We start from the raw sequence: 15,988 nt of genomic DNA on the forward strand, positions 1-15,988 counted from the left end.
GCTGGAAGGTTGTTGTAATCTGAGGAAATGGTAACTTTTCAGTGTCACTGCTAAAAACGTATCAGTCCTACAGCTCTGCATTGTGTAATTCTGGGGTAAAAGAGGGTGGAGAGAGTAGGAGAGTGGAGGAGGGATGTATGAGTCGCTGCTGAGAGTTAATTAGAGGTCAGTGCCAAAGAAGGAAAATGCCAGTTTTTCCCTTGCCTGCTAAAGACTTATGCAGGCCCAGAGCTGAGGCTCTGCATCCCACACGTTATCTATCTACAACAGCATCTTTAGCGCAATACCATAACTGATGATCCTAACGGTTGACTGTACTCAACAAGAAAAGGTTAAATTTTGCTTAAAAAAATAAAAATGTATAAAGCATGGCTGGAATACTGTTAACAAAGCAGGAACGTGTGAAGTACAATTAAGAATGATTAAGTTTCCAGCCCTGGCCGGCTGGCTCGGTGGTAGAGCATTGGTCCAGTGTGTGGAAGTCCTGGGTTTGACCCCTGGTCAATGCACAATGCTTCCCCCTCTCCTTCCTCTCTATCTCTCTCTTCCCCTCCTGCAGCCAAGGCTCCATTGGAGCAAAGTTGGCCCAGGAGCTGAGGATGGTTCCATGGCCTCCGCCTCAGGCGCTAGAATGGCTCCGGTTGCAACAGAGCAATGCCCCCTGGTGGGCATGCTGGGTGGATCCTGGCCTGGCACATGCGGGAGTCTGTCTCTCTGCCTCCTGGCTTCTCACTTCAGAAAAATACAAGAAAAAAAAAAGAAAAATGACTAAGTTTCCGTTAATGTTAATGGGTTCAAACTGCATCTCTAGAAAACCCATGTCTAGGAGCCTCCTTTTCTAAAGATGCAGCATTATTATACAATTCACCCTTCGTCATCTTATACAAAAAATATTTTAAGCATTTTAAGAAAGCACTTGTTGTATGCCTACTTGTTGCTGTTCTTTGAGGGTCTTGTATTCTCGTTGGGAGACAGGACATGTACAGAATAGCACATACTAGGTGCCAGATGAGTATTATTATTATTATTTTAAATTTATTGATTTTAGCAAAGAGAGAAGAAGAAAGTGAGAGAGAAAGACATGAATATCAGTCTGTTTCTGATTCTGTATGTGCCCTGACCAGGGATTGAACTGGCAACCTCTGTGCTTTGGTTCAATGCTCTAACCAACTGAGTTAGCCGGCCAGGGCAGATGACAGATGAGCATTATTAATATAAGAACTCAGAGAAGGTATAATACAGTTTACTAAACGTAATGGTTTTTACTCTGATACCATTTAACCTCTCTAACTCTCTAAGTAAAAAGTTCTGGGTTACTGGCCTTATTCTAGGAATGCAAGGTTGAGTAAATATTAGACAACTGTATATAATTTTCTGCATTCACATATTAGAAAAGATATATTTTCTTATCAATTGATGCAGAAAATACATTCAGTTAAATTCAACTTTAATCATGATCAAAAGCACTTAGTAAGCTAGTAACAGAAGAAAACTTACTTCTGTTACTTTCTAATAAAGTGTATCTGCAGAAAACCTACAGTTAACATCATAGCAGCAAATCAAATTTAGAACAAACCTTTTCTTTTAAAACTTGTAGGAAGAGAAGGATGTCACAGCTTCTTATCAATGTCGTCCTATAAATCCTAACTAGTGCCACAAGACAAGGAGAAGCAAAACATGTAAATATAGTAAAGGAAAAATCAAAACTCTCATTGTGATATGATTTTCTACATAGAAAATTAAAGGGTTTACAAATAGATGGTAAAAATTAGGAGGTTTAGTCAGTTTACTGAATATAGGATACTAAAGTCAACTACATATCTCTACATTAATAACACCGAAAATTTAATTCTAAAAAAATGCCAGTTAGAATCAAAATGAGGTTCCTAGGAATATATGTATAGCAAAAGAGATGCCAAACTTTATGGAGAAAATTTGAAAATTTTATGCAAACCCAAAGGAGGGCTAAATAAATGGGAGAGGAGCACTGTGCTCATGGTCAGATGAACTCATATTATAGGCACAACAGTTTTCCCTACTGAGCTGTAAATTTAATGCAGTTCTAATAAAAATTCAACAGGATTTTTCCTTCCTTCTCTCCCTCCCTCCCTTCCTCCCTTTCTTCCTTCATTTTTTGTTTTTTTTTTTTTTTTTTAGACTTTATTTATTCATTATAGAGAGGAGAGAGAGAGAGAGAGAGAGAGAGAGAAGGGGGAGGAGCAGGAAGCATCAACTCCCATATGCGCCTTGACCAGGAAAGCCCAGGGTTTTGAACCGGCAACCTCAGTGTTTCCAGGTTGACGCTTTATCCACTGCACCACCACAGGTCAGGCCCTTCCTTTATTTTGAGAGAGAGAGTGGGGAGGGAGGAGACTGAGAACCATCAACTCCTAGTTGCTTCATTTTAGTTGTTTATTGATTACTTTTTATATATGCCTTGATGGGGGGGCTCAAGCCGAGCCAGTGACACCTGAGCAATCTTGGGCTTCAAGCCAGTGACCTTGGGATCACGTTGATGATCCCATGCTCAAGCCAGTGACACCTTGCTCAAGCTGGCAACCTCAGGGTTCTGAACCTGGGACCTCAGCATTCCAGGTCCATGCTCTATCTGCTGTTCCACCACCAGTCAGTCTTCAACAGGTTTCTTAAAGGTAGAATTTGATAAAGGTAATTCTAAAATTTATATGAAAGAGGAAAGAGCCAAGCAAAACCAGAAGAGAAGCAAGGTGGGTGGTCTTACTCTACCAGATCTCAAAATTTTTAATAAAACTATAGCAGATTAAGAAAGACATTGTGGGTGTAAGAACAGAGATGGACAGATAGGCTAGTGAAACAGAATAGAGAATCTAGAAACAGCTCCACGCATATATGGAAACTTGATAAATCATAGACTTGGTCCTGCTGATCAGTGGGAAAAGGAAGAAAAAAATTTTAAATAGGTCTGGGACAATTGGTTAAGTAAATAAAGCACATGAAACTCGATCCATGCCCCTAAGAGAAACTCCTGCTTGTGCCTTAGAGACAGGGATTGGAATTTTGATAGTAGGGTTTTTTTTGTTTTGTTTTGTTTTTAACTTCTAATGGTCCCAAACTGGAAACAACCCAAATGTCTTTTAACAGTAGGATGTTTAAATAAGTTGTGCTGTGTTTATACAATGAGATATTATACAGCAGGGAAATGAATGAACCGCCGGTATAATTATCATTATGGATGAATTTCAGAAACATAGTGCTGAATGAAAAAAAATAGAGGTTCAAAACCAGGCACAACAAAACCGTATATCGTTTAGGGATATAACATATGCGCAGTATATACCCTAAGGGGGTGATGAGCACCACATTGGGAGAACAGTTTTTTCTGAGAGAAGGATGGGGTGATGTGGAAAGGGAGGGGCCCACAGGGCACGTGCGTTGTCAGAGCTCCCGGCAGTGTCCTCTTAAGCTTGGTCTTAATGTCTTCCTTTCATTTCTTTAAACTGTATGTGTATATGGTATCTACCTTCATTTGCTATATATTTTCCAACTCACTTTTTTAAAAAAGCTCTGGGCTAAGTCCCAAACATATTTCTGCAGAACAACTCCCCACCTTCTTTAATAATCACTTTATTCTTTTTGTCAAAACTCCCACTCCCAGTCTTAAAATGTTTTTCGGCAAGGAAGGGAAGAGGGGGGACCTGCCACACAGCCCCACCCCGCTGTGGAATGTTATTCCACCACCCACTCGTCTTCCCTGTCTCTGATAGGTTGACTTCATTCACCGGTGTGCAGACCCTTTACATGTCTGAGTTGCTCACCCGTTCTTCCCATTTCTCTCTGCAGCATCCTGGAAGCTTTTCAGCAGCCTTGTCTCACTAAGCTGGAGGCAAATAGGATACACACAGGGCCCTCTTGACTGGTGTGTGTATATGTGAATTTCTGTGTGTTTTTAATTGCAATGATGAAACACATAAAATTCAATCAATAAAACGGCATATAAAGTGAGCGGAAGTGTCCTTTTTTTCTGCCTTATAAAGCATCTCTCACTATTTTGGCGTGTTTTCTTTCATATTGGTTTCTACTGCTGATTAGCTGATTTTCATATCTAGTAATTTTAAGCATTTACTGACGAGTGTTGACAAAAGAACGTCCAGCCTTAAGAAAAAGCCTTATAGGAATGTATTTGTGCAGAACTGATGACAATTGCCAGGAAACAAAACCTCAGCAGATTGAGGGAATGCATGGAGGAATGGCAGCTTTGCGGCTCATTTTATACATTAGAATCAAAGGCGGAGTCAGAAGGGAGGGATAGTTACATGAAATCAAAGAGTGTTGGTTTAGGGAGGCTGGAGAAAGCAAAGCAGAGAATCTCTGAGACTGGATAACAAGCAAAACGGAGAGACATACTTTTACATTGGTGCGTGCAGGACAGTTAACATTTCCCCCCTGGAGAGCTGGCAACAGTGTGGTCTTCACTCTGTGCTGGTGGTTGTGCTCTGATGAGTCCAGAAAAGGAGATTACTCTGACATTTCAAAGGTGTGTTATCTCAGATGCACAAAAACAATAGACAGTTTCAGAGGTAATGACTGACTTTTGTCAAAGATGCTGCAGGCCTGGGACATGACTACTCACCATGACCTGCTTTTAGTTAGGAAGTTTTATGTTCAGAGCACCCTGTGGGGTTACCTTGGTCTCTGAGTGTGTGAGGCCCGCCATGTGGGCCTTTCCTGAGCTCGTCTGGTTTAGTATGTGGCCCCCTTTTTGTCCTCATGAGTTAAACCCCCGAGACAAACTTCTCTGTCCTGAATTGGCTTCCTTATTCCTCGGGTTCCAGGGAATTAAGGCTTTGTTCTTTTATCTGGGCGACTGCCTTTTTTTTTTTTCTTTCTTCCTGGTCTTCACTTATTTTCTTGCCTCCTCACAAAATAAGGAAACTAAGAAAATCCATCCCTATCAAAAGAGAACTGTCAGTTATTCTAGAAAATAAGAATAGCATCATAAACATGAGGAAAGAGCAGAGGTTCTAGAAGTGCAAACAGTATAATATCTAATGATTACGTAGTGTTTATTACATACCATACACTATTCTAAGTACTTTGTTTACATTTTCTAATTTTTTCCCCACAATGACCTGATGAAATGAATGCTAATATTATTCCTGTTTTTACAGGTGAGAACACTGAGTCACAATAAGGTTAAATGACTTGCCACAACATGGCAGAGCCAGAATTCAAACCCAGGCAAAGTGACACCAGAGATCACGCTCTTAAGTGCAAGGTTGCACTTTGTTAGGGTTTGGTGCTTCTTGACACCCTTTGTTAGAAGGTATCCAGTCAGCCCTAGTTCTTATTCTTTTATGCCACAGCAGAGTTCTTCGGTATAACAGTCTCTCTCTTCCCCAGGGGATGCCGTCTCTGTCCTCTTTTCTCTAGACTAGTGGCTTGTGACTCCTGATATAACATGCCTCTTATGTTGCAGATTAATAGCTAAAATATTATCTGGCACATTATGTAATTTGCAAGGCACTTTCACCAGCTGTCTTTCCCTTGATCCTTAATATAGTCTTGGGAGGAAAGAGGAAGCAAAGCTATTAAGAGTGTAGACAGTTTGGCTTTTTGACCTTGGGCAAATTCTTACCTCTTCTAATTTTAGGTTCTTTATCTATAAAATGAGGATGATAAAGTATCTGATAGATATCTAACCATTAAATGAATTAACACAAAATAAAATATAAAATAGTGCCGCTACTGTTGGGCTTATTTTTTGCAAGAGAAGGAAATTGAAGTTTGATCTGAATTCCGTAAAGCTGTGTGTTTAGGTATGTATATGTATAAAACAAGACTGAAAGAATTATGCCCAGATGTTCACAGGTCAGTGGAATTACAGATGATTTTTATTTCTTTAGACTTTTCATAATTTTCCCATTTAAAAAAAAAAACATGTATAGTTTTTGAACCTCTCTTTTTAAAAGTTTGAACATAATTTTAGGATATAAGTGGACCTTACAGTAAGGAATTTTATACATTGATCTGGCTCCTCTAATTCAGTTTTGAAGCAAACCTGTATTTGGACCGAACATTTTCCGGGCTGCTTGCAGTAAGAGGAAGACAGCCAGCCACACCTAATTATGCGCTGGGGAGGATGTTGTCCTGAAGCCAGTGTGTGTTTCAGAGTGAAACAGTAGTTGGTATTTCAGCCTAATTGCAGGATCTTTTCCTTTATGACTGAAAATTTAAAGCTTTATGTAAACAAAGGATTTTAACAAACACAACTGAAACTCCTGTTCACTGCAGAGTCTCTTCCTAGGTGGTCTTTTGGGATAATCAGTGGTGATCAAGCCCTGTGTTCTCCAGCTGGTATGAGGAGTCCCCTAGTCTGTCAGGTGTGGAGCAAACTAAGCTGGTGCTATAGGATTCACAGTCGCTTCCCTGTTTCCCAGGAGCATGACCCACGGTCATCCTCAGAATTCAACCATAGCAACTCTTCTTTGACATACCCTTATGGCTTTTGGTAGTATTTTATTTTGAAGAAAGTGTTCTGCAACCCTCCTGTAGGGCCAGTAGTTGCCACTATCACAGCCAGGCAGGTGCAAGTTCCCATTAGATTTGGACAGACAGTAATGAAACTGTGGAGACAAAAGCTGGTGGGCCATTTCTTTATTCTAGCCTCACAACCAGCCGGTGAGAAAAACAAACACACGGGGCACCAGAACCCACTCACATGTTCTCTAGTTCCACAACCAGGAGAATCTTTTCCAGTTTTTCCTAGAAGCAAAGGCCTCACCAGTCTCAGCAGAGCACGCAAGAGCCCTCTTGCCTCTGTTCCCCATCTGCACACCTTCTCCCTTCTACTCTCTGCACAAACTCTGCAAAAACATGGCTTCTCCTTCAGCACTTGCCATCCTGGCTGCCTTTTCTGCAAAAATATGACCTCCTTCTTCTTCCTTCTTCTCTTAAAACTACCTGGGCCCACAAAGACCCCTCCTCCAGCATCATTAGCATAACAAAGCCCCTTCCCAAGCAGGAAGGTAATTAGCAGTTTCACCTGGCAATGCCATTTTAAACAAAGTGAGCAACTCAGAAAATACAAATTTTACTTAAAATTTTTTTTACAAAAAAAACTCATTTGGCCAATGCCTTAAAAAAAATCAGGAAGATTGAAAAGCTCCACTGAAGGAAAGAGTACTGGTGGGTTTTGGTGTCACATAAACCTGGATGCACATTCTAAACCAGGCCATTTCTTAGTGTGTGAGCCAATAAATTTCACTCAGTCTTAGTTTTCTTATCTTTAATAATACCTACGATTTATTTTTACTTATTTACTTATTTATTTATTTATTTATTTATTTTACAGATACAGAGAGAGAGTCAGAGAGAGGGATAGATAGGGACAGACAGGTGGGAATGGAGAGAGATGGGAGGCATCAATCATTAGTTTTTTGTGTGCCTTGACTGTGGGGCTACCACAGACCGAGTAACCCCTTGCTCGAGCCAGCGACCTTGGGTCCAAGCTGGTGAGCTTTGCTCAAACCAGATGAGCCCGCGCTCAAGCTGGCGACCTTGGGGTCTCGAACCTGAGTCCTCCACATCCCAGTACGACGCTCTAGTCACTGCGCCACTGCCTGGTCAATAATACCTAAGATTTAAATAAGAGCTAATTATAATATACCTTGAGTGCTTACCATAAACTAGGTACTTTGTTAAACACAATATGTGGATCATTTCATTTAATTCTCTATCAACAACATATGATACAGAATATGGTAAGACTCAGTAATTAAAAAACTAGGCTCTGGAGTCCGAATATCTGGGTCAGAATATCTTCTTGATGTCCAATTTCTTTACTCTCCATGAAATCCGCTTCCTTATTTGTAAAATACCTGCTTCATTGAGATTTTGTGAAGCATTCTAGGGTAGTATTTAACAGTATGGCCTTTTGCCAGCATTACCCTAATATCAAAACCGGATAAGGACACTATAAGGAAGGAAAACTAAAGGCCAATATCTGATGAATAAAGGCAAGGAATTATCAACAAAATACTATCAAACCAAATTTTTTTTTTTTTGTATTTTTGTGAAGCTGGAAACGGGGAGAGACAGTCAGACAGACTCCCGCATGCGCCCGACTGGAATCCACCAGGCACGCCCACCAGGGGCGATGCTCTGCCCACCAGGGGTCGATGCTCTGCCCCTCTGGGGCGTCGCTCTGCCGCGACCAGAGCCACTCTAGCGCCTGGGGCAGAGGCCAAGGAGCCATCCCCAGCACCTGGGCCATCTTTGCTCCAATGGAGCCTTGGCTGCGGGAGGGGAAGAGAGACAGAGAGGAGGGCGGGGTGGAGAAGCAAATGGGCGCTTCTCCTATGTGCCCTGGCTGGGAATCGAACCCGAGTCCCCCGCACGTCAGGCCGACTCTCTACCGCTGAGCCAACCGGCCAGGGCCTATCAAACCAAATTTAATAGCATATTAAAATATACCATTGTCAACTGGGAGTCGTCCCTGGGATGCAAGGATGGTTCAACATTGGCAAATCAAAAATAATGATACAGGCCCTGGCCGGTTGGCTCAGTGGTAGAGCATCGGCCTGGCATGCAGGAGTCCCAGGTTCGATTCCCGGCCAGGGCACACAGGAGAAGCGCCCATCTGCTTCTCCAACCCTCCCCCTCTCCTTCCTCTCTGTCTCTTTCTTCCCCTCCCGCAGCGAGGCTCCATTGGAGCAAGGATGGCCCGGGCGCTGGGGATGGCTCCTTGGCCTCTGCCCCAGGCGCTAGAGTGGCTCTTGTCGCAACAGAGCTAGGCCCCGGAGGGGCAGAGCATCGCCCCCTGGTGGGCGTGCCGGGTGGATCCCGGTCAGGCACATGCGGAGTCTGTCTGACTGTCTCTCCCCGTTTCCAGCTTCAGAAAAATACAAAAAAAATAAAAATAAAAATAATGATACACCAGTGGTTTTCAACCATTTTACACTTGGGGATTGGTGAAAATAGGAGGAGTATTTTGGGACCACTGAGGCAGAAATCACTGTGAACATAAGCAAATTCGACCAAGATCATTGGCTCTATAATCTTTATACAACATCAGGGTGGTTAACTCTTTCACAAACTGGCATGAAATTTTGTACTGAGTGGTCTGTGGACCAGTGGTTGAAAAACACTGTATACACCACATTAATAGAATAATAGAAAAAAAAATCATACAATCAGTGCAATAGATGCAGAAAAAGTAACACAATTTAACATCGTTTCATGACGAAAACTCTCAACAAATTGGGTATAGCAGGATCGTATCTCAACATAATAAAGGCTATATATAGTAACTCCACAGCTAATATCTTTCATGGTGAAAAGTTGAAAGATTTTCCTCTAAGATCAGGAACAAGACGAGTGTTGGTGAGGATGTGGAGAAAAGGGAACACTTGTGCACTGTTGTTGGGAATGCAAATTGGTACAACCGCTATGCAAAACAGTATGGAGGTTCCTCAAAAAATAGAAAATAGGACTACCACATGATCCAGTAATCTCACTTATGGGTATATATTGAAAGGAAATGAAGTCAAGATCTTGAAGAAGTATCTGTGCTTCCATGTTCATTGCAGCATTATTCACAATATTCAAGCTGGGGAGATAAGCTCCATGTCCTTCTATGGAGGAATGGATAAAGAAGATGTGGCATAAATATACAACAGATTATTATTTAGCCTTGAGAAAGAAGGAAATCCTGCTATTTGTGACAACGTAGATAGACCTTGGGGGCAGTATGCTAAAGTGGAATGTCAGACTGAAAAGGCAAACAGCAGATGATCTCACTTATAGGTGGAAACCGAAAAAGCCAAACTCAGAAAAAGTGTAGATGGTGGTTGCCAACGGTCGGGTGGTGAGGGAAATGGAGAGATGTTGGTTAAAGGATATCAATTTCCAGTGACAAAATGAATAACTTCTAGAGATCTAATGTACAGCATGGTGACTGCAGTTAACAGTACTGTATTGTATACTAGAAAGTCACTAATAGAGTAGATCTTAAATGTTCTCACCAACACACACACACACACACACACACACACACAAATCATGTGAGGTGATGGAGGTGTTAATCACTTGCAATATCCACATGTATCAAATTGTCACTTTGTACACAAACTTACACAATGTTATATGTTAATTATATCTCAGTAAAGCTGGGAAAAACAAGTATGGCCTCAGAGTCTGATCATCTGACTGAATTTTGGTTTTACCACTTAACAGCTGCGTGACCATACATAGGCATTTTTTAATGTCTGTTTCCTTTATCTGAAAAAGGGGGATAAATTAGTGATAGTTCCTAAGATTATTGTGAGGATTAAATTATTTATTCGAAACCATTTTTTGTGCCAGCCACATAGAGACATTAATGTTATATCAGTGTACCCTATTCCTCATGCCGCAAATTTAGAGATCTTTGACAACACCAATCTAATCCATTAAGCAAGTCATGTGTATTCAAGACATTCCCCCAGTTACCATTTTCTTTCATCTTGAAAGAAACTATTGCCACCTTGTTTCAAGCCAATGTCATCTTTTACCTAGCCTATTGCAGCAGCTTTCTTTTTTTCTTTTATTTATTTATTTTTTATTTTATTTTTTTTTCTGAAGCTGGAAACAGGGAGAGACAGTCAGACAGACTCCCGCATGCGCCCGACCGGGATCCACCCGGCACGCCCACCAGGGGCGAAGCTCTGCCCACCAGGGGGCGACTCTCCGCCCATCCTGGGCGTCGCCATGTTGCGACCAGAGCCACTCCAGCGCCTGGGGCAGAGGCCACAGAGCCATCCCCAGCGCCCGGGCCATCTTTGCTCCAATGGAGCCTTGGCTGCGGGAGGGGAAGAGAGAGACAGAGAGGAAGGCGTGGCGGAGGGGTGGAGAAGCAAATGAGCGCTTCTCCTGTGTGCCCTGGCCGGGAATCGAACCCGGGTCCTCCGCACGCTATGCAGCAGCTTTCTAACTGGTCTCCTTGCTTCTATTTTTGCCACTTTAGCAATCTACTCTTCCCCCAGAAGAGAGTATTCTTAAAAAAATAAAAAACAAAAAACATACATTTGAGCCTGACCAGGTGGAGGCGCAGTGTATAGTGCATTGACCTGGGATGCTGAGAACCCAGGTTCCAAAACTGGAGGTCACCAGCTTGAGCACATGCTCACCAGCTTGAGCGCAGGGTTGCTGGCTTAAGCATGGAGTCATAGACATGAACCCAGGGTTGCTGGCTCAGCTGGAACCCCCTGTCAAGGCACATATGAGAAAGCAATCAATGAACAACTAAAGTGCCACAACTATGAGTTGATACTTTTCATTCCTCTCCCTTCCTGTCTCTCTCTCTCAAAAAAAGCACACATTTGGGATTGCATGAATTATTGACTGCTACAAAATAAATTACCCCAAAATTAATGGTTTAAAACAACAAACATTTGTTATCTTGGCTTGATGTGTGTCAGGAATTTGGGAGTAGCTCACCAGGGTGGTTTGAGACCACTCATGTGTCTGTTGGCCAGAGGCCTCGGATCCATGCCAGCTGTTGGTCATGTCCGCCTCCACATCAGGCTGGTCAGCTCACTTCCCCTAGAATAAATAACCTCCGAGAGGGAGTGAGATGGACACTGAAGTGTCATTATGTCTTGCCCTCAAAAGTAGCATGCTGTCACTTCCGTTCTCTTCTAAGTTCAGCCCATACTTAAAGGAGAGAAGAATGAGGCTCCACTTCTCGAAAGGCAAAGTATCAAAGAATTTTTGGACACACATCCAAACCATTATAGAGTGTACCCCTTTCCTGCTTAAAAACCCTCCTGTGGCTTTCCAGCCCACTTGCAATAACATCCAAACTCTTCACTGCAATCACAGCCTGAGTAGCTGAGCCATGCCTACCAGTTGGCTGTGGTTTTACGCTTGCTTGCCTTCTGGCCCACTGTTCTTTAACACTTCCGGTCTTACCTCATTCCTTAGGGGACCCCCCTTTTTTCAAAAACAGTTATTTTCTTCTCCCAAGCATGCTTTGTCCCCTGATGTTTGCCAGCCTGGCTACTTGACGTCATTGAGATTTGAGCTTACTTACATGTCATTTTTTCATGAAGGAAGGTCAGATCAGCTAATCTCAGGCAGCTAACATATCTTTTGTCACATTATTCCATTTTAATGGCTTGCATGGCATTTGTATTAAAATTGTTTTTGTTTACCTATTTATGTGGTTATTGTGTCTTCCCCAGCATTAGAATGTAGGCTCCATAAAACCCTGGGCCTCTCCTGTTCATTGGCATTTCCTCATTGCTTACCACTTTATCTGGCACACGATAGGCGTGTAACAAATATATTTTGTATGATTGAATTATTGTTATTCTGCCAGACCAGCGATTTTAAACCGGTGTGCCACAAGATTTTTTTTTTTTTTTTTTTTATTCATTTTTAGAGAAGAGAGAGAGACAGAGAGAGAGAAGGGGGACGAGCTGAAAGCATCAACTCCCATATGTGCCTTGACCAGGCAAGCCCAGGGTTTCAAACCGGCAACCTCAGCATTTCCAGGTCGACGCTTTATCCACTGCGCCACCACAGGTCAGGCACAAGAATTTTTAAAACATGCAATACCAGGCTAGTTAGTCAGGGGCACTGACCTCTTTTCCCTTAGACTGTCAAATTTTAAAAAATGGCAACAGCCAACACAACAATAGCCCTCTGGTGTGAATGCCCTGTCTTGAGCCATAAATCTATAGGTCATATAATAGAATTGCATCTTATTGGTCACATTGCATAATAAGGTTGCATCTGATTGGTTAATTCTTAGTAAGAAAAATCCTTTTATTCAAGTACAAGCACCTGATTTTTTTAAAGTCACTTTGGAGCATAAAGGGTAGGTAATTACTGTTATTTTTGATTTTTTTTTTTTACATTTTTTTTTTTCGTTCTGAAGCTGGAAACGGGGAGAGACAGTCAGACAGACTCCTGCATGCCCACCAGGGGCGACGCTCTGCCCACCAGGGGGCGATGCTCTGCCCCTCTGGGGTGTCGCTCTGCCGCTACCAGAGCCACTCTAGCGCCTGGGGCAGAGGCCAAGGAGCCATCCCCAGTGGCCGGGCCATCTTTGCTCCAATGGAGCCTCGGCTGCGGGAGGGGAAGAGAGAGACAGAGAGGAAGGGGGGGTGGAGAAGCAAATGGGCGCTTCTCCTATGTGCCCTGGCTGGGAATCGAACCCAGGTCCCCCGCATGCCAGGACGACGCTCTACCGCTGAGCCAACTGGCCAGGGCCTATTTTTGATTTTTAAAATCAAAATTATACCTTTTCTCTGCCATGTTAGCAAAAAATTAAAAATGGTATTTTTTTGGTGTGTTGCAGAATTTTGGTAATTAGTGTACATGTGCCGTGAGAGAAAAAGGTCGGAAATTGCTGTACTGGATTGTTGACTGAACAGTGGCAGGACTGTGATGGTTTTGTTTAGTGATGCATTCCTAGGACCTGGCATTTAGGAAATACTCAAAATTTGTAAGACAGTATTCTAGATGAGGAAATTTAGCGAGATTAAATACATTTCCCTAGGTCATTTAGCTAAGTAATGACAGCGCCAAGGCTGACACCACACCTTCCTGACTTGGAACTATTAATACCATAACATATAAAGTGCATGGCACTTAACTATAGTTTGGACAGTGATTCCTTTCCTCTCTTCGTAATTCTCTATTCTGGTCTTTGTTAATATATGTATGTAAATCATTTCAAAGTTATATGCTTAGTGGACATGTATACTACACTGCCCACAAAAATTAGGGGATGTTTTATCACTTCACATTCATTTTAAAGTAACCCCTAATTATTGCGAGCAGTATATTTGGGATCTATACTTATGATGTCACATTCTTTAAATATTTTATATGTCAGCAAAGTTCACGTGCTAACTTTGTAAGACGCTTTGAAGATTTGTCTTTGTTTCAACCAGCTTAACTTCTCACATTTTGTATTTTATTTAAGGGCCTGGAACCGAGTGTTCCGACTCTTGGTATTTCATTTACTTTGAATCTATATAGAACTCAGAGAAGCAAACAATGTATCGATAGATTGTAATAGTCATTCTCAGTATCTACTTAATTCAATAAACATGTGTGGCTCAGATGACATGTTGTACAAGCTCCGAGCCTGGGCCGGGCTGTGGAGTGGAGTGCCAGGAGAAAGTGCTGTCTGCGCACATAGCGGCTCAAGTCAGAGCGCAGGAATCTAGACCTGCAGGGCTTTGATTTTCTGTGGATTCTTTGAATGTAATGATCGAGCCTCTCCTACTTTTCTCTCATCTTGAAGATTTGTTGAAAAATCTGGAAGACTTCTGGAATTATATGCCCCAGATATCTGCCCCCTGGTAAACTTGGAGTTGTGATGAGAGGAAACCGTGTCCTGCGGAGAGGTGCAGGGTGCCTTGCTGGCTGCCTCGGGGTCCAAGCATTAAACTTCCGACTTAGTCTGTTAGGCTACTCCAGTAGGGGAGGCTTCATTTACGCGGCCTCTGTCATACCGCTGGTTTTGGAAAAAAAAGTTATTGAGATAAAATTTAAACCTGTTGCTTTTATCTTTTGTTTTAGATTACCACACTTATTAATCATAAAGACAATACCAAAAAGTCTGATAAAACTCTGCAAGCGATTCAGCGTGTTGGACAAGCCGTCAACTTGGCAGTTGGCAGATTTGTTAAAGTAGGGGAAGCGATAGCCAACGAAAACCGGGATTTGAAAGAAGAGATAAATGTTGCCTGCACTGAAGCGAAACAAGCAGGTATGTGGCTATCAAAGCCTGTTTATGCCGATTTCATTGCTTCAGTTATGATGACAGATCATTGTCGTATTCTGAATGAAGATGTGTACTGTGGTTTAGCCCTGTGATTTCAGGTCCCTGGGACATGAAAAGCCTGGAGTAGCTTCTGGGACTGTTGAACTTCCCTTGTAGGGGAGTGTGAGGCACGGACTCCGTGTAGAGGAGCATATTAGTCTATTTATCACCATGGAGGAAATGGAAATAAAAATTAGCATGTGCCTGTATTCTACAGGAGACAAACCATAGTCACTTCGAATTTCATGATGTCCCACAATTCTCTATAGCTGGTGGCTCAGAAGCCAGAGAGAGGATGGGGTGTTTGGTGGATTCAGCTTTGCTGAAGGATCATTTATCCACTTATTCTTTTTTTTTTTTTTTTTGGTATTTTTTTCTGAAGCTGGAAACGGGGAGAGACAGTCAGGCAGACTCCCGCATGCGCCCGACCGGGATCCACCCTGAACGCCCACCAGGGGCAAAGCTCTGTCCACCAGGGGCGACGCTCTGCCCCTTTGGGGCATCGCTCTGCCACAACCAGAGCCACTCTAGCGCCTGGGGCAGAGGCCAAGGAGCCATTCCCAGCGCCCAGGCCATCTTTGCTCCAATGGAGCCTTGGCTGCGGGAGGGGAAGAGAGAGACAGAGAGGAAGGAGGGGGGGTGGAGAAGCAAATGGGCGCTTCTCCTATGTGCCCTGGCCGGGAATCGAACCCGGGTCCCCCGCACGCCAAGCCAACGCTCTACCGCTGAGCCAACCGGCCAGGGCCCCACTTATTCTTTTAATAAATATTTACTGATGCTGGCTACACGCCAGGCATTTTCCTGGGCCATAGGGATAAAACCATGTACATATTGGTCAAAAGTCTGCCTTCATGGAGCTTGGAGTCTATTAAGGGAGACAGACCTCTGTCTAGTGAGTGAGACCATAAGCAAATGAATAAATAGATACATAACACCAGGTAGTGATAGTTATCACGAAGAAATTGACAAAGCAGAGTAAGGGTTAGGGAAAAAAAAGTGAAAGTGTATTTTGGGCTGGATAACTGTGTGTTGATAATCCTTTGCTGGGGTAGAAACTGCCCCGTGCATTGTAGACTGCTTAGCAGAATCCCTTGCTTCTGCCTATTAGATGCTAGTACATCCCCTCTTCTTGCGTTATGACAACCTGTATTGTCTCTAAAAATCACAGTCTTTTTTTTTTTTAAATGTCCT

The 15,988-nt window shown here is 42.7% G+C and overlaps 1 protein-coding gene across 1 annotated transcript in view; it reads left to right on the forward strand.

The window, feature by feature from the left end:
* CTNNAL1 (catenin alpha like 1) overlaps positions 1-15,988 on the forward strand; it is a 76,094-nt gene that overhangs the window by 2,061 nt on the left and 58,045 nt on the right. Inside the window, exon 2 of the mRNA XM_066256578.1 lies at positions 14,554-14,743. Within this exon, the coding sequence (XP_066112675.1) occupies positions 14,554-14,743 (190 nt within the window). The remainder of the gene's footprint in view (positions 1-14,553; positions 14,744-15,988) is intronic.

The sequence above is a fragment of the Saccopteryx bilineata genome, chromosome 2 (assembly GCF_036850765.1).
Source record: "Saccopteryx bilineata isolate mSacBil1 chromosome 2, mSacBil1_pri_phased_curated, whole genome shotgun sequence".
NCBI classification, from domain to species: Eukaryota; Metazoa; Chordata; class Mammalia; order Chiroptera; family Emballonuridae; genus Saccopteryx; species Saccopteryx bilineata.